Genomic DNA, 19,136 nt, shown 5'->3' with positions numbered 1-19,136 from the left:
TTTCCACTTGCCTTGTCTCACCACAACACGGTTTAAGTAGCGTTTCCACTAGCACAGTACCTGGTACAAGGAACTATATTTAGTACCTGCTCCGGCGAGGTTCCAAATGAGCTGAGTAGGTACTATGTGATGTTTGGTCAGACTGCCGGTGACTGATTGGTCAGAGTGCTGTCACAGGAAGAGACGTCCGACAAAGAAATCAAGCCGAACAGTGCCAAATTCTAGATCAGTTTAAACTACTTAACAATCCTAAAAACAATTATCTCAGTATTTAACACAGACCCTGCCGCTGTCTTTCAGTCCAGTGACTGTGTAAGACGGAGTCTGTGCTCCGGTCATGGAGGAAGTACTGAACAAATATTTTTAATTAACTGATTCTCGGGCTGCACGGTTGGTGTAGGGGTTAGCTCTCTTGCCTTTGCAGCAAGAAGATCTGGGTTCAAGCCCCGGTTGGAACAAGGGCCTTTCTGCATGGAGTTTGCATGTCCTCCCCGTGTGTGAGTGGGTTCTCTCCGGGTTCTCCGGCTTCCTCCCACAGTCCAAAAACATGCAATGTGGGGATTAGGTAAATTGGACACTCTAAATTGACCGTAGGAGTGAGTGTGAGAGTGAATGGTTGTTTGTCTCTGTGTGTGTGGCCCTGCGATGGACTGGCAAACTGTCCAGGGTGTACCCCGCCTGTTGCCCTATGTCAGCTGAGATTGGCACAGCACCCCCCGCGACCCTCTGGTGGTAGATAAAGAGGTAGATGATGGATGGATGATTCTAGTGATTTGATCCAGTTACACTGAAAACAACTGCTTTACAAGTCAGTAGTCACAATTTGAATTACTTCCTCTCTAAAACATGATCCCATGTTACTACCACAGCTATAAACCAACACAGTCAGATGCCATTCATCACATTTGGACAGCAGCAAACATATGATTTGCATGGTTCTGGATTTAAATAACAGAAATGTGTATGTGTGTATTTGCAGAAAGCAGATGGACAATAAAGCCACTGGACAGCATCCAGGCATTGATACCCCCAACCCCCTCCACCTTCCTTTCCTGCCCTCACCAAATGGTTGAACTCACAAGTATGTAATTCGACCCAGACATTGGGAGGTGGAGGGTTACCTGATCCCTGTTCAGAGTGGCAGCACTCACCCACTCAGGTGTCTCTTTGTACCAAAGTGTAGCCACGACAGGAAGAGCCTTATACTTTATACTATGAGCTTTATACTCAGTATTTCAGAGAAATAGGGAAGATAACGAAAGAGGGGTAGAAAAGAGAGGAAGAAAAGGAATAGAGGCCTATGGTGTTAAATGAAGCTCAGTGGAGTGTGGAAAATGGAATAATGACGAAAAGCTTTGTGGAGAGTGGTACATTTGGTTTAATCTTTTTTGTTGATGAAGAGGCCTTTTCCTCAGTCTCTTTTTCTTCCATTGATCTTATTGTTCACTCATCTCTCTGTCTCTCTCCTGTTTTGTTTTGCAGATCCTGTTTCCAACACTGCTGCTGACACAGCAAACCACCTATCAGTAAGTCAACCTTAAAGAGTTCTGTGATTCACACTAAACCTAAATTGGAATTTGGAATTTGATATTTTTAGAGCTTTGGAGTTTTGAGTTGAACTTTTCATTCAGTCAGTAATTATAATTATAGCTTATATATTGTATAGCTTACAATATACTGCAGGTTATGCTTCACAAATTATAAAATACTAAAATACTTAATTGTTTGTCACATCATCATCACATTAGCATCAGTATCAGGGCTTGACATGTTATTGTAGAAACTAGTGACTCTCTTCCTAAGAAAGAATTCACAGACGTGGACTGTATCTCTTAAATAAGTGGCTGGTAGTGGTCGATTGCAAGGCTGCTTCTGGTTACATCTGCTCGCTGTTCAAGAGGTTTTATTGATTCTCAAGAAACAAATAGATTGATAGTTAAGATTCAGGAGGAATAGAACTCCAATTCTTATGATACATTAAAGCTGTATGACATAGCAATTGCAACATAGACTGAATTAGTCATCACATCACGTAGACACAAGATACAACAATAAAAGGTGAAGGAAATCTGGTAGTTATTGATGTTGATAAGGCTTGTTTTCTATAAATGTATTTCGTTGTATTTGTTTTTTTGCACTTTTTATTTTATTTTGCTTCACGTTTTATTTAGGAGACTTAACCTATAAACACACAGGAACAGCAGACCCTCTTCTAAACAAAGACCATTATGGGTGTTCATTTAAAAGTGGTCTTTATTAAAACACCATATTCAGTAGAAACAAGTCTGTGAGGTCACCTGCGTATCTTGGCTGTTCATTGTGCACTGAAACAGCTGTGGCGAGACAACAGGTCTCTCAAACACACCTTACGTTAAGTCTTGATCTGTTCAGCAGATGCCACTTGAAATGCTGAAAGTGTTCCACTCAGTTATTCTCCTTGATGTTGCCTGTTTAGGAACATAAGACAGAGGGAGCAGAGCAGCCTGACCCTTCGAGAATAGAGGTGGTGTCAGTGACGGAGGAAGACCTCCCCACTGTTGAGACCCCCAACACAGTTAATGTCAGCCCGCTGGGAAGTTTTACTGCTGACAGTCAGTCAGACAACAATTCAGCCAGACCTGAAGAGCCTCAACCTGCACCCAGTCCCACCATGCCAGTCACTAAGGTGCAACCATTTATGCGAGGTGAGAGCTGGGATGTTCAGGAGGGATTGGTACAGCATGACAGTGTGGATGTGTAGGTTAATGTTCAAAGGTAAAGTTACAAAAGGTTCTGCTTGAAATGTCAGACAATGTGAACGATGCATTGTTATGCAGATAATAGTGTTCCAGATGAAGTGATGTGTTCACTTTGCTGTTTCCCATATCTACTGTATAACCAGACTGCTGTATAGAAAGGTTACTCAGGTTTACAGGTGATTTCATTAGCTGAATAACTGCTTCATTAACAAAGCTGTTTTATTTTATTATTATTGTTAAGTTTTACATGGACACTGTGTAATTATACTATACTATACACTAGTCACTTGTGTATATATCACTGTACAAAAGTCTTTGGGCACCACCAGCTGTGTTGTTTGTATGTCTGTCAAATTCTGTGGTCATTGGTATTTGGATTGGTACGACGTGACTCAATGATGTGACTGACCTGTCAGTTTGTATGTAATGCTCAAGCATGTCTTGAATAAACCTGCCGATATTTGTTGACAAACGCAGGTGTTTACCAATAACATTTATCAGCGCCCAAATGTAGTAGTATTTTTGTTTCATCAGATGAGGACTTGCAGAAAAGCTGGAAGGAGAGACTGATGTCTCATCGCTTTGAGCTGCTGATTGCTTCCTGCGTCATCGTGGTAGTCACTCTCGCTCTCAGCATCGGACTTGGAGGTGAGGAGCTCACTGTTGTGTGAACTGTCCACTGAGCCACTGGAATACAAAGTGGCTCTGCTCCATCAATATTTGATGGAATCCCCTACCTGTTATATCCCCCAACCCAGAAATGAGGCTTTCCCTTAGGGCCAAACCTGGCCCAGATAAGGTCAGTGTTGCCGGAAAAGGTCCTAAAGGGGTAACAAATACAAGCACATGCACAAAAAAGTAATTAAGAGGAATTTCTTACTTCCTGTCTGCGTCTCAGATGTGAAACACTTCATCTGCTGGATTAAAATCGATCAGTCTTACTATAAATTCTTACATTACAACTGCGATGACCTGTCCAGGGTGTGACCCTGCCTTTTACTCTATGTCAGCTGGGATTGGCTCCAGCTTCCCCTCGATCCTCATGTGGAGAATAAAGCAGTAGAGTTTAGACAATGAATGAATGAGGATATGGTTTGGGTTTATGTTAGGCCAGTAGTAGTTATTGGTTAAGGGGAGAGTAAGTCTCCAGGAAATGAATGTAAGTCAATGCAATGTCCACTGAAGTGATGGAAACCAGACTGCGTGTGTTTGATTTACCTCTGTGTATCCACAGTGGGTCTGAGCTGCGTGGGCAGGTTTCGCTGTGGCTCGTCGTCTCAGTGCATCAGATACTCTGCTCAGTGTGATGGAGAGGTGAACTGTGACAATGGAGAGGATGAGCTTGGCTGTGGTGAGACACACACACACACACACACATGAACATGTCTTGTATGGTTGTATGAGACACTGTCATATACTGGCGGCACCTTGTGTGCCCCCTGTGTGTCCACTCTGCTGAGAATCAGCTTGATGTTCACTCTCAGTGTAAATATGCCAGCCAGGACACAAAGAAGAACAATCAGCCTTTTCAAACAGGAAATTGATTAATTGAAACTATTAACTCCCTGCACCAAAGTCACATGTATTGTCACATCAACTTATACTGGAAGCTTGAGGAAACAGGTATGACTGCCACGCCACACCATAATATGCCATGCTGTACCGTGCTGATGTGAGAAGATGGAGAGGATGTATGAATTTGAAAGTGTGAGTGCAAAATAAATAGATATTGTGCAGTGCTATCGCTAAATTACATTAAGAAATGATGCTGGGAGCTTATTTATTAATTAAGATACACATTATGACGGTTTTAATCCTTTTTTTTTGATAAATCTAACTTTAGTAAAGAAATATAGCAAAAAGACCATTTATTGCTCACTTTGCCTGGCTTGGAATCAAATATTTACCTTACTAACATGACACATGGCAGAAATGTTCAGGTAATGGCAACGTGTCTCTTTGTGTCTGTCTTGTGTATGTGTGTCTGTCAGTGCGTTTGAGTGGGCGGAGCTCAGTGCTGCAGGTCCAGAAAGGGGGGGTATGGAGGACAGTTTGCTCAGAAGACTGGAACAACTGGCTTGGGCTCAGTGCCTGCAAACAGCTGGGTTACTCAAGGTCTGGGTTGCAACTCAAATCTCTTGATTTCTTCTCCCTTGTTTATGTCATGACCGTATCCGCATGTTGTGAGGTGATGGCACATTCATGCCCACACTATTCACTCTGTTGCCTTGACCTGAATTCTTAGAGGTTATAGCAGGGTTAGGGTAAGATGGCTGCTGAGATCTATATTTGTTTTAACTGTATGACCTGCAGGATTAATGCTGTGTGGGTCTGAAACTTGTAAATACACTTGGCACAGGCTAAAATGTGGCAAATTATGCCTTTGGTTGTTTCATTATGTGTGTTTTGTGTTAGAGGTTATTCTGCCTCTGTATACCAGACATGTTGGAAGCCTGTTGCAAGTTATATAAACGTAAAGTTAGAGCATCACAAGAACCTAAAGCAGTGCATTACAGCCCTTCATATGCACATGACAGTTACACTTTTAGTCATAGCTTTTAAAAAGCAAAATATATCCAATTCATACATTTGCAGTTTTTCAAGAAATACTGTACATAACTTTTTACCTTATTTGTCTTGTCAGATATGTGGAGTCATTCTTCATTTCGCTGAACTCCATTGAACAAGAACTTCAGCACAATCTTGTGTCCATCAACTTGAGCCAGTCACAGATCAGCAAGCTCCAGAACACCACAATCTTCAGGTGCAAACATCTCAATCTCTATGCAAACATCTCTATACATGCTGAAAATGCCACAACCTCTAAACTAAACTAAATTCCTCAGTTTCTGTTACATTTTCTGACACCTCACTGTCAAATATGTTCACTGACTTTACAATAAAACAATATGATATGATATGATATGATATGATATAATATATAATATAATATAATATAATATAGTATAATATAATATAATATAATATAATATAATATAATTTAATTTAATTTAATTTAATTTAATCATATGTTATAAGCTAAGTCATGTCATGTTATATATTATATGTTCTGTAATGTAGTGTCATGGTAAATGGTCTGTATTTCTAGACCACTTAAAGCTGCTTTACTCTACAGTTTTGCAATTCACATGTCCATACAGTGCATCTATGTGCACTGCATTGTCTGCATCTTTCATACCCATTCACACGCTGGTGGCACAGCTGTCAAGCGCAACGTAGGCTTATGTGTCTTGCCCAAGGACACATCATCATATAGACTAGCGGAGCTGGGAATCAAACCAACAACCTTCTAATTCAAAGACAACTTTCTCTAGCACTGTGTCGTCATTCCATGTCATATCATTTTATGTTGTTATGTTATGTCACGTTGTTATTTTATTTTCTGTCATGTCATACTACGTTATGTTTATTGAGTTTGTGTGTGTGCTTTGTCATCCTCCTCCTGCTGTGTGATCACAGTAAGACTCAGTGCAGCTCAGGCAAAGTGACCACTCTGAAATGTCTGGGTGAGCAAACATGCTTCATACTGACTAACTTCTGTTCTGGTTCTGACTCACAAAGTGTCTTCTGTATGTGCTCATGGTCGAACATATGCTCTTGCATGGCATGTACTTTATTTTTGTCCTTTTTTCTCTGTGTTTTACTAGTGGTTTGTAATTTAATAATCACCATTGTCATCAATCGGGATGCTCATGTGAAATCCATTTTGGATTAGTTTAATACAACTGATATGAAACGTGTGTGTGCATGACTGTTTTTGTGAAACTTATTTTTCTTATATTTGTGTTTGCATGCACTGCTGTTCTTTATTGAGTATATTTCAGAGTTGACAATAATCAATTGAATAGGTTCAATCATTTGGAACAGTTTGTTTTACACAGCTATCAGATGACTTGTCATCAGTTGTAAAACAGGTGTATAATTTCTTCAGTGGTTCTAAAGGAGGTCAGTCTCTTCACTAATGGTTTGATTAAATAACCATTGTGTATGACAAACTGGCTACGAAGTCTAAAAATGTCAGCATTAGGCTACAGCTAGGCTGGACATATGTACCCAGCCATGGCAAAACCAGCAACAAGTGGGCCAAGGGACATTTTGATTTATTTACAGATTCTGAAAGTGTGATTTTCAGCCTGATTTTAATCTCATCACAGAAACTGGAGCACAGATACTATTTTATGAGCTACACAGAACAATACATGTACAACACATACAAAACTGGACATTAAAGCTTAACAGCGGCCCTGCACATCAGGTTGGTTTGTTATTCATATTAATTGCAGATGATCACATGCTCCTGTTACAGCATATAATACGATCATCTGATCGAGCACAGGTTTTGATGTGCGTAACATTTTCATTACAATACTGAGCTATAGCTAATGACAATGTAGCCACATAACATTCTGAAATGCACAGTGGATTATTAAAAGACAGCGTCCAGCATGAAAAAACATTTTTTAATCCCTGTATGTAACTTCGAATGAACACTAATGTAACATAGATTGCCAACTACAACAATGAAAACTCACCCCATAAGAAGATAGAAGGTTAAAGACAGGTTTGGGGTGCTTTCTTTTCATCGCTGGCGTAATGTCGTCATCACAGGGGTAACTACTGTATCTGTTCACCTCAAGGTGTCCAGTTATTCTTTCTTTATTTCTGCCACTCTCTGTCTGCTACTAAATAATCAATCCACACCTATTTTCTTTGTTTACTCAGTTTGCGCTGGGTGTCAAGGACTATGGCAAGGCAGAACAAAGGACACTGTGCCGACTTGTTGCTGGTTTGGCCGCAGCGGTATTACTTTATTTAGGGATTTAGGGATCTAGTGCTATTTTTTAAGTAACTTTGTAAGCCAATATAGAAATTCAATATTAAAGCACTGATGAATCCCATTGGATGAATTATTTTGTTTCAAGTCTTGGGAGAGTTTGTAAAAACTGCTAAACATGTTGAACAAAACAATGAAACTAATTTTGATTGCAGCTGTCCAAGGAACTATGAGTCATAGCACCTGGGTATTAGTAGCAGAGGCTATATTACAATTAATTATTAATTAAGCTGAATCTCCAAAGATAAGGCTTGTTTACTTGTAGCTCTGGTTGGAGAGAATCATGAGGGACATAGGATGACTGTTGGCTGGTGCATTAATACAGACCATTATCACTGTCTGTCTGTGTATGGTGTGTGTGTGTGTGTGTGTGGTGTCAGAGTGTGGTTTCAGACCTCAGTACAACACTCGTATTGTTGGAGGCAACATCTCTAAACCAGGTCAGTTCCCCTGGCAGGTCAGTCTCCACTACAGCAGTGAGCACCTATGTGGAGGCTCAATCATAACATCCCACTGGATCCTCACTGCAGCACACTGTGTGTATGGGTGAGTCCATTATAACATGCTTCAACAGTCAGATAACTAACATCTTTTATTTTGCCCAGTAGAATAAACAAAGAAAAACAATCTCAACAAATCAACTTAAATGCAAGAGCTTCATTCCACAATGGAAACGAATCAATTACACTACGTTTGTACAATAATTTGTGAGAAAATTAAATGTTAAGGCACACTATAAAAAGTACATGTTTAAAATGATTTTAGGTGACATGCTTATATATATATATATATATATAGGTCTATATTTATTATGGAGGATGTGGATTGTGGGAATTTAAATCAGTGTTCCGAGTGTCTATCTCACATTTTTTAGGGATGTCCAATATTGGCTTTTTTTAACCGATATTCAATATGCCGTTATTCCAACACTTAATTTCCGATTCCGATATCAACCAATACCAATACCAATACCGATATTTACAGGCTTTTTTCCTACAAAACAAATTTGTGAAAAGCAGCAGTGAAAGGGTTAAGAATCTGACATAGCTGAGCAGGAGCACGAGTTTTAACTGCAGGGTAGGATAATCCAACCTCAAATAGTACAGCCTTGTTATCGGAAAGCACAGGTTTAACACAGACAAATCATGTGAGAAAACAAGATCTAAAGTGTGCCCATATTCGTGTGTGGGACCAGACACAGACTGAACCAGATTAAAAGAGTCAATAAGGCTTAAAAAGTCCTTTACCAGAGGCTTATCAGGACAGCACCTGTGCCGGGCTCCGGCACAGGTGAGTCGGAGCCCGGCTCACACACGTGCTCAGTTCTTGGTTTCACTCCTCCTGCCGAACCATACTGGACTCTGTGGCTCCATTTAAAACTGTGCAGCCCAAAGCTAAACCTGAGCCCTGGTTCAATGCGAGAACTTGCGCAGCCAGGCAGGATTGCCGTAAAGCTGAACGCAGGTGAAAAAAGGACAAGCTGCAGGTTTCTCACCAAATCCTAAAAGACTGCTGGCGCTGCTACCAGAACACTGTAAAAGAGGCCAGAAGAGCGCACCTGTCAGACATTATTGAATCCAATTCTCACAACCCATGTGTTATTTAAAACCATTGAATCTGTTCTTGGCTCACCTCAGCCTGCGTGCCCAGAGGAATCCCCTGAAATGTGTAATAGCTTCCTGAATTTCTTTATTGATAAGGTTGTTACTGCAAGGGCTCTCATCACCACACCGGCATCTGACCCCTCTGACCATGTTCTTTGCTCAGCTGTGCTTGATTACATTGAGCCTGTGTCTTTGATTGCCTTAGAAAAGTGGTTGTACTCCCTGTGACACTGTCCCACCTCACTTTTTTTAAAGAGGTTTTCCCTTGTATAGGGCAGTCAGTTCTGGTCATTATTAACAGCAGTCTGTCTTCTGGTGTTGTCCCCCAAAGTTTTAAACATGCGGTGGTGCAACCCCTGCTTAAGAAACCTGGCCTTGTGGTATGCTAGCCAATTATAGACCTATCTCCAAGCTGCCTTTTATTTCCAAAATCCTGGAAAAAGTTGTCCACGCTCAGTTAAAGTCATTCCTGGATGAGCATGATATCCTGGAGGTTTTCCAGTCTGGTTTTAAAACAGTGCATAGTATGGAGTCAGCTTTACTAAGAGTATTTAATGACATCCTTGTGGCGGTTGACTCTGGTCACCACGTGGTCCTTGTCCTGCTGGACCTAACTGCAGCGTTTGACACTGTAGACCACAACATTCTACTGTCTCGCTTGCAGCACCTTGTGGGCATTAGTGGTAGTGCCCTAAATTGTTTCAGATCGTATCTTGAGGGAAGATCTATGTGCGTACGCCTTGGTGGCTCGGAGTTCTGCTCTGCTCCGCTGTCATATGGGGTTCCACAGGGTTCAATTTTAGGGCCCTTGCTCTTCTCTCTGTATCTGCTTCCCCTGGGTTCCATCCTGAGAAAACACGGCATTTCCTTTCATTTTTACGCTGACGACAGTCAGATCTATGTGCCACTGAAAAAGACAAATGCCTGTTTGAAGTCACTTCTGCTATGTCTTGAAGACATTAAAGCCTGGATGTCCCTTTTTAAAATTTAATGAAAAGAAAAGAGAAGTGATGGTGTTTGGTCCGAGCAGCCCCTGCTGACTTCGGCCCTTTGGCACAATATATCAAGCCAGTAGTCTCAAACTGGGGTTTTAAGATAGACAGTGATTTTAAATTGGACCGGCAAATTGGTGCAACAGTGAAGTCCAGCTTTCACCTGAGGAAGCCCTTTCTTGCACATAAGCACTTTGAAGCAGTAATCCACGCCTTCATTACATCTCGGCTAGATTACTGCAATGCACTCTATCTTGGAGTCAGCCAGTCCTCCCTCACACGTCTCCAGTTGGTCCAGAATGCTGCTTCTTAACTGGGGCACGTAAGAGTCAGCACATTACTCCTATTCTGGCCTCCCTCCACTGGCTGCCTGTGCGTTTTAGAGTCCATTTTAAGATTCTTTTATTTGTTTTTAAATCTTTAAATGGTCTCGCTCCACTTTACCTCTCTGGGCTTCTCCATCCCTACGCTCCTGCTCGGTGTCTCAGGCTCCTGGAGGTACTGAGGTCTAAGTGGAAGCTCAGAGGGGAAAGAGCCTTTTCCATTGCCGGTCCCAAACTTTGTGGGACCGGCCTGCCTGGGTGTGGTGCGGCTTGGCCTCTGTCCGTGGTCTAGTTGCCGCCGGCTCCCTCGGTTCGGCCCTGGGTGGGGGGGGGCTTCCCCCCTGCGTTCCTCCGACTGGCCCCCTGCAGGGCGGATGCGTTGCTATCCTGGGGATGGTGACTGTGGGCCTCTCCTGCCCTGTACGGCTACTGGACGCCCGAGGCGCCTGGATGATTTTTGGCCCGTCGCTGGGGACTGGCCGGACATTGGCACGGTCCTCCACTCAAATTCCAATCACACCTAATGACCTAACCCCTGCACACTTACACTAATATGCGCGATCACACACACACGTGCACACACACTAACACGTTAAGATAAATTAAACTTAACTGATATAACTGTTGTAAGCCCGGACAAACTCTCTTGATGTGGTCGACAATTACTATAGAAACTGTATCTGAAAGTATGTTCTGTATATGTTAAACAATTTCAATGTTACTAACACACCAATGTCATCCTAAAGTTGTCTATGTTCTGTCTTATCAGGTATGTTCTGTCTTCTTTATATAATTTCAATTTAATGTTACTAACCCATGCATTATACTGTTTTCCACCTTGCTCTCTCTCTCTTGCTCTCTCTCCCTCTCTTTCTCTCTTCTTTTCTCTCTCTCTCTCTCTCTCTCTCTCTCTCTCACCCTCCTCCCGCTCAATGATGAATGATCAATGATGATCCGTTGCACCACTATAATTTACCATGGTTCAAACGCCTGCAAAAACCTGCTACCTGCTAATGTAACTTAAGTTTTCTTTTGTTTGGCAGTATGATATTATTTATCATTTACATTTAATTTAGTCACGAATAAGGAGTAGCTCACTAAACATTGAACTTCATTAGGATTACATTTTAATGTGCATCTCACATATAGTATTCTGCTGTGTGCTCTCAGGTTTGCTGACCCATCCATGTGGGCTGTCCATGTGGGCCTGACAGTGCAACCAGACAATGGGGCCCAATCGCTAGCTGTGGAGCAGATTATCTACCATGCTCGCTACCGGCCCAAAAAACTGGACTTTGACATTGCACTGATGAAACTGGCAGTGCCACTTGTTTTCAATGGTAATGGTGTTTTCCTGCTGATTCCCCACTCTCTATACTGTCGACATCAATGATAGCTGTGCCGGCAGTGTGTGAATGGGTATGAAAGATGAGTGTGTGAATGGGTATAAAAGATGAGTGATAGAAAATGCGCCGCACATGCACTGTATAAAAGTGTGAGTGAATGGGTATAAATGGGTGAATGGCAAAACTGTCCTGTAAGGCAGCTTTGAGTGGTCAACAAGACTAGAAAAGCACTATTTATACAGACCATTTACCATCCAGCGCAGCTGACAGACAGACAACTTTATTAATCCCTTTAGGAGGTTCCCTCTGGGAAAATGAAAAGCTCCAACATCCACACACAGCACTGTTAAAATTGGAGTCACACTTTACAGGAGACAGGAAAGAAAAACACCCCAGGTACAAAACACCATAAAATATAGAATAAAAAAAATATAAAATAAAATATAAATATAAGATAAAAATAAACTCCAGAGGGTCTAGCCTCAATCCGACCACCGAGCCGGCCCGTCTGTTTTTTTCCAGTCTGTGGAGGTCTGCCTTAGTTGTGCTCCAGCCCCAGCACACCACAGCGTAGGAGAGAACACTGGCAACCACAGACTGGTAGAACATCCACTGGAGCTTCTTGCAGATGTTAAAAGATTGTAGCCTCCTCAGAAAGTACAACTGGCTCTGAGCCTTCTTGTACAGTTGCCTTGTGTTGCTTGTCCAGTCCAGCTTGTTGTCCAGCCACAGCCCAAGATGTTTGTAGGTCTGCACGACCTCCACCTCCTCTGCTCCTATTAGAACTGGTCTCTGGGTCTGTCCCTCCCAAAGTCGATGACCAGTCCCTTGGTCTTTGAGGTGTTGAGCTGCAGGTTGCTAATGTGTCACCAGACAACAAAGTTCCTCACCAGGCTCCTATATTCCTCTTCCTCTTTGTTGTCTCTGATACACCCTATGATGGCTGAGTTGTCTTGACTTCTGGATTTGACACATTTCAGAGTTGTAGCAGAAGTCCGCAGTGTACAGATTGAAGATGATGGGAGACAGCACAGTCTCCTGAGGAGCTCCGATGCTGCTGACCACAGTGTCAGACGTGATGTCCTTCAGCCTGATATACTGTGGTCTGTCTGTGAGGTAGCTGGAAATCCAAGCAACCAGGCAGGGGTTCACTCGCATTCTGGTGAGTTTTTCCTTGAGTAGAAGGGGCTGGATGGTGTTGAAGGCACTCGAAAAGTCCAAAAAGAGGATCCTGACTGTGCCACTTCCCTTGTCCAGATGCGAGTGGGCTCGGTGTAGGAGGTAGAGAATGGCATCCTCCACACCGACCTCTGCCCTGTAGGGTATCCTCAGAGTGCTGTACATGAAGCCTAAGGAAGGTGAGGAAGAGCCGCTCCAGAGTCTTCGATAGATGTGAAGTAAGCCGGGTACTATGTTTAGTACCCGGCACCAGGTACTATGCTAGTGGAAATGCTACTTAAACCGGGGCATGGCGAGGCGAGGCGAGTAGAGCTGGTGGAAATACGCCATATGGCATGTGTGACTCTGGTCAGATAATCACAGAGGCTGAACTTCCACTCAAGCAGGAAGAATGTGGTATCTACAAGGAAATAAACAAATAAAGCATGAGCAGCAACACCGGCACAGTGGCAGGCAGACAGAGAGATGGGAAATTTTGCAGCTTAAATATCCTGCCAAATTGAGAGGGGGTGTATGTGAGGCATGCTGTGCTCTAATTACGTGGGAGCCAAGCTCCCACAAAAAGGGCCTAAATGCAGCACACGTAGGCAGACAGACAGTCGGTAGTGACTTTTATTCTTCACCTTTTCAAAGGATAGTTCAAAGACAGCACAATCACAGAAAACGCTGGCGAGACTAGTACGAATGACCCAGATCAATCTGGCAGTGACTGCATGGTGGAGAGGAGTATATAGTGGGCTGATTTGATCAGGTGCAGCTGCTGTGAACAGGTGAGTGGAGTTGAGCTGAGAACTGTGAGGGGTTGAGGATGGACATGTCCCGACCAATATTTGGAGAAAGCCAGATTGTCCCTACCAATATTAATATTAATATTAATATTACACACATGCGCAAATTCTGTGAGCGAGCAGATTTTACGAGAATCAGTGAACACATCATAACCAAACAGAAATAGTGAGAGAGGGAGAGAGCGTAGGTGACTTAATCACAAAAAATGCAGTTTTCATTCGCATAAATGAGAAATAAGTGTGCTGCTCTTTGTGTTTCAGTGTTAGAATGAACAACTCACAGTGAAGTCTTTCTAATATGGTGTGTATGCCCCCCCAGCTCGAGTTGTCTGCCTGATCTGGCTTGCAGGGTCACATCATTTATGGCTCCTCCTGTGCCTGTCCCATGAAGCAAGACAAGTCCCCATAATGTGACTGTGTAAACAGATTTAGATCACTACATGAGTAATACCTGGAACACACACACACACACACACACACACACACGCAGTCAGGTGCAGTCTCTTATTTAAAAAAAAGAGTACAAATGGGTGACGGTAGCTCAGTGGTAGAGCGAATCGTCTGTGTGAGTGGGTATGAAAGATGAGTGACAGAAAATGTGCAGCACATAGATGTGCTGTATGTAAGTGTGAGTGAATGGGTGTGATAGTGTACAGCAGCTTTGAGTGGTCATCAATACTAGATAAGTAGATATATAAGTACCATTAATATTCTCTGTAGGCTTTGTGGAGCCCATCTGCCTGCCTAACCATGGGGAGGATTTTGTGGAGGGAACACTGTGCTGGATCTCTGGATGGGGAGCAACAGAGGCAGATGGTGAGTCTAATAAAAAAATAAATAAATACACACACTTTAGTCACTTGCCTTTTTCTGTTCCTGTACTTTCTGATGCATACATGTTGATGTTTCAGGAGAGTCCAGTGTGGTTCTACGCTCAGCCATGGTTCCACTCCTCTCCACCAAGACCTGCAACCAGCCAGAAGTTTACAAAGGCTTTATCTCCTCCTGGATGCTATGTGCTGGATATCTGGAGGGAGGAGTTGACTCTTGTCAGGTACAGATGTTTTACTGTAATGTAGGAAACACTGAGGGACAGATATCCATCCACATTCTCCACCAAAATACAATATCAGCTTAATTGGGCAATAATTACGATTGATGGCATCACTGAACTATTTGTGGGTCACACGGTGGAGCACATGGCTCACTGTTGGGGGGGTTTGCTCCAGGTTCACTGGTTTCACGAGAATATTAGTAATTTTAGTGAGTGAGTGAACCTTAAAGGCCCTGGTGTGCTTCCATGCAAGCTGTGTGCAACATGCACATGAAGCCGATTGCGTCATCAAAAAGTAAAGCAAAAAGTGTGTTGGGCACACATGGACAGTACATACGTGAACTTCCGCACCACTGGTAGATGGAGTATGAGCCCTGCTCACTAAGCAAAAAAAACATTTCGACAACAGAAGAAGAAGACGTCAAGGATAGTCAACCGACCCTTGAACCGGCTGACACCCCAACTCCCCTGCCCAATGGGTCTTTCAGCTGTAAGCCACTCCAACCAGACTTATCTGAAGGTTCTCTTTGTCTTTGGTAGGAATGTGTCCTTGTACCGCCACCCGATTGTGAAGTTGGATACTACAGGACCCTGACACACGAGTATACCAGGGTTCACGATATGCAACACGCAATGTGACGCGCAATTCACGTTTCAGTATTAGAAGGTTTATTACATCACAATACATAAGGTTTAGTTTTGGTGTCCAGGCTATGACTTAATCACTCCCCACAGATATATTTACATTGACATATCGAGGAGTGATGAGCAAAGATTCAGTTGGAGCCTGAAGATGGATGCTGGGGTGGAGGTGGGGCTGACTTCATTGCTGCCAATGCCAACCACTGGACATCCTGGCTCTCACTGAGACCTGGATTAAACTTGAAAACAATGCCACCCACTTTCGACCAACTACACATTCTCCCATACCTCTCGTCCATCTGGACACTGAGGCAGGACAGGCCTATTCATTTCTAGCAAATGGAAATACAAACAATTGTTACCCTCTGTCAAGTACAACTCCTTTGAATACCATGCCATCTTGGTGACTGCACTGGACAAAATCTACATGATTGTCATTTATTGTTCACCAGGACAACTGGGTGATTTTCTCGATGAGCTAGACACTCTGCTCTACTCCATCCCCGAGCATGACTGTCCCATGATTGTCTTAGGTGATATGAACATTTCGCTGAGACAATCCCTGCTCTTCAGACTTCCTATTGCTAATGCACTCCTTTGAGTTGCAGCGGGTTCACAGCTCTCCAACTCACAAAGTTTGGCAAAGAGCTTGATCTCATTCTGACCAGAAATTGTTCCACAGATACCCTCACAGTCACACATTTACACTAATCTAACCACTATTTCATTCAGCTCAGTGTGGGTCTCACAGAACAAAGTTCTGCTTCTACCCCCGTGGTTTCCTTCTGCCTCAACCTCCACAACCTGTCTCCCATCCAGTTCTCCTCCTTTGTAGCCTCCGTTCTTTCACCCCCAACACATTCTCCTCCCTGGAAGTTAATTATGCCACTGACTCTCTCTGCTCTACACTGAGCTCTTGTCTGGATAGACTGTGTCCTCTATCCACCAGACCTGCTCGATCCTCTCAGCCTCACCCATGGCTCACTGATACCCTCTGGTCGCTGCACACCAGCCTCAGAGCTGCAGAAAGAAAATGACACAAAGCAAACGATTCCTCTGACCTGACATTCTTCCCATCCAGTGTCACTGCTGCAAAAAAGGCTTTCTACAATGACAAGATTAACAATACCACTGACACACAGAAACTATTCTCTACCTTCAAAACTCTACTCAAACCTGCACCTCCACCGCCCACTACCAAAAAATAAAATGTCATCATTACTATAAATCATTTATGAAGTATTGTGATTTAAAGGCGTGTTTCCTCAGGGGGACAGCGGTGGTCCTCTGGCCTGTGAGGATGCATCTGTGTGGAAGCTGGTTGGAGCAACCAGCTGGGGGATTGGATGTGCTATGAGGAACAAGCCAGGCGTTTATACTCGCATCACTCAGTCACTTAGCTGGATCCACCAACAGATGGAGGTCAGTAGATGATGAGATCTTTTTCCTGTTTGCATGCTTCTTCAGAAGAAACAGGCATATTCACACACTGAACACACACAGACTTCATGGTATGACTGAATTTGTGAGATGTTTACAGTTATAAATAAGTAACAAGCTCCAGCTCACAGGTAGTGAAAATGATTGTGCTTATAACCTCTGGCAGAATTCAAATTTGTAAAATATGACTGATCAGGTAGAAACATCCTTTCTCTTTAAGTGTAGTGGTCAGATGAAGCTTTTTGTTATCACATAATTGTGAGCATATTTAAAATCATGGCCCTGTTCAAAAATAATAAGCACAGGTTCTTGAGAGTACTTGACCTTAATAAATGAAGAAAAGTACATAAAAAGATATTCAAAGATTTGAAAATCAGTAACAATCTCGTAAAGACGTGGATAAAAGAGTAGGTCTGTAGGTCAAAGCAAATCAATTTTTACTTCACCCCATGGAGTCTCACTTTTCATTATGACCAACAGAGGCTTGTTGCGTGAATGGGATGAAGTCTGCCATCTCTGATTGCCTTGTTTGTATTGTACCAAATCACAACATAGAAAGTAAACTTGGCTTGTAACCAGAGGGTTGTTGGTTTGAATCCAGACAGGTCAAGGAATACCTCTGAGCAAGGTACTCAATACCCCAAGTGACTGAGTTATTTGGACACAGAGTGAGGGGTTACATCCAGTGTACTTTTATGGTCCTTTTCCACTCGCCATGGCGCGGATTAGGTTGCATCTCCACTACAAAAAAAGTACCTACTCAAAGTGGGCGGAGTCATCGCTGCACGGCTGTGTGAAACTGCAGTGACTACGTTTTACACGCAGCACACACACACACACAAAGGTACAGGAGCGCATTGCATTCATTTGAATTTTTTTTCCTGTTTTTCTGAGTAATTTTTTTCTGTTTTTCTGAGTAATTTTTTTCTGTTTTCCGGAGTAATTTCTTTCCCCCCTGTTTTTCTGAGTAATACTTTTTCTGAATTAGAGAGATACTTCGAACTCTTGCGAGAACCTCCAACCTGCAAGTGACTCCCATAGACCTATGGTGACTCCTGCACATACAGTACATATATGTGCACGATTTTTCAGCAGTCTCCTGCTCGTCTCTTGAGCCACCACCTAGCCAGCCTGAATGCATTTCAAATGCATCACATTGTATCCGTGGAGCATGCCATTTCTATCCAACTGATCCTGAAGAAACATTGCTATGTCTAGCAGATCTGAATGGGCTTTCCTTCTGAACCACCGCAAAGTCCTTAGCTGCCTGCGTAAGGTCGACAAACTAATGGTAATAATGGTGTCTTAAACCCAGATCAAAGTAAAACTTTATTAAACTAAACAAGCCGTCCATGTTGTTACCATGAAATTTAGCTCTCAATAAAGGCATTAATGTGTGTATTGTTTCAAACGCTCTCTTAACTCAGAAAAAAATATTATTCAGTAAATCTGAAAAAATTAAGCCGAAAAACCGAAAAAAAATAGATTACTCATAAAACTGACCGAAACAAGAATGATTTCATGACAATAAAAACTTCTTGATCTTGATCTTAATTGTATGCGATTCACTCATATTTTTAGGATTGTTGTCTTTTGAACTGATCTACAGTTCGGCACTGTTCGGCTTGATTTCTGTGTCAGGCGTCTCTTCCTGTGACGGCAGTCTGTCGACGTCACACATGGTGGCTACTCAGCGCGCTTGGAACCACGTCAGAGAAGTTACTAAAAATAGTACCTGGTACCAGGTACTATGCTAGTGGAAATGCAACTTAACCATGCCGAGGCGAGTAGAGCCAGTGGAAACCTGCCATTAATGGGAGGGTTCCATCAGGAAGGGCACAAAGCTGGGACAACTTCTCCCTAAGAATCACCACATATATTATCTCAATTACTTAACATAGTAAGGCTGAGACTGTACTATATTATAGAGAGAACAGAGACCCAGCAGTTCACACATTGTGCTTGCACTTGGTTGTAAACAGACACGTGGTTAATTCCTGTAACATGTCTCGATGTCTGTGGACGTGTCTCATTTCCTGTCGTCTTTCAGAGAGAAGAGGATCATGTTTCGCCCACAGCGAGCACAAACTGAATCTGCTGCAGCTAGTCCTTACTGGAATCTGTTGGGAGTTTTTACTTTGACAAAGCCGGTGCCGCAGCAAAACGAAAGAGCCT

The 19,136-nt window shown here is 42.8% G+C and overlaps 1 protein-coding gene across 2 annotated transcripts; it reads left to right on the top strand.

Moving 5' to 3' along the window:
* Positions 1-1,188: 1,188 nt before the first annotated feature.
* Positions 1,189-19,113, top strand: tmprss3a (transmembrane serine protease 3a). Of its 2 annotated transcripts, XM_044020017.1 has the most exons (14): positions 1,189-1,367; positions 1,483-1,526; positions 2,456-2,684; positions 3,273-3,386; positions 3,973-4,089; positions 4,730-4,853; positions 5,383-5,502; positions 6,219-6,265; positions 7,974-8,139; positions 11,683-11,852; positions 14,546-14,641; positions 14,737-14,879; positions 16,791-16,943; positions 19,012-19,113. In XM_044020017.1, exons 1-14 carry the CDS (start codon positions 1,301-1,303, stop codon positions 19,051-19,053), a joined length of 1,632 nt encoding a protein of 543 aa, XP_043875952.1. In that variant the 5' UTR covers positions 1,189-1,300; the 3' UTR covers positions 19,054-19,113. The 2 variants fall into 2 exon arrangements, with proteins under 2 accessions (XP_043875952.1, XP_043875951.1); XM_044020016.1 differs by lacking the exon at positions 1,189-1,367 and having other exon boundaries at positions 1,384-1,526.
* The last annotated feature ends 23 nt before the right edge of the window (positions 19,114-19,136 follow it).

This window comes from Solea senegalensis, linkage group LG2, assembly GCF_019176455.1.
Source record: "Solea senegalensis isolate Sse05_10M linkage group LG2, IFAPA_SoseM_1, whole genome shotgun sequence".
NCBI lineage: Eukaryota > Metazoa > Chordata > Actinopteri > Pleuronectiformes > Soleidae > Solea > Solea senegalensis.
Note: the sequence above shows the minus strand (reverse complement) of the source record. Positions and strands in the feature narration are given on the sequence as shown.

What these genes read in the sequence shown, in the direction of transcription:
- tmprss3a (XM_044020016.1), top strand. Translation starts at nt 1,395, where the DNA reads ATGAAGAGGCCTTTTCCTCAGTCTCTTTTTCTTCCATTGATCTTATTG. An exon ending in TCTCAGCATCGGACTTGGAG is followed by an intron (nt 3,387 to 3,972) that starts GTGAGGAGCTCA and finishes GTGTATCCACAG; the next exon opens with TGGGTCTGAGCTGCGTGGGC. An exon ending in CAGAACACCACAATCTTCAG is followed by an intron (nt 5,503 to 6,218) that starts GTGCAAACATCT and finishes GTGTGATCACAG; the next exon opens with TAAGACTCAGTGCAGCTCAG.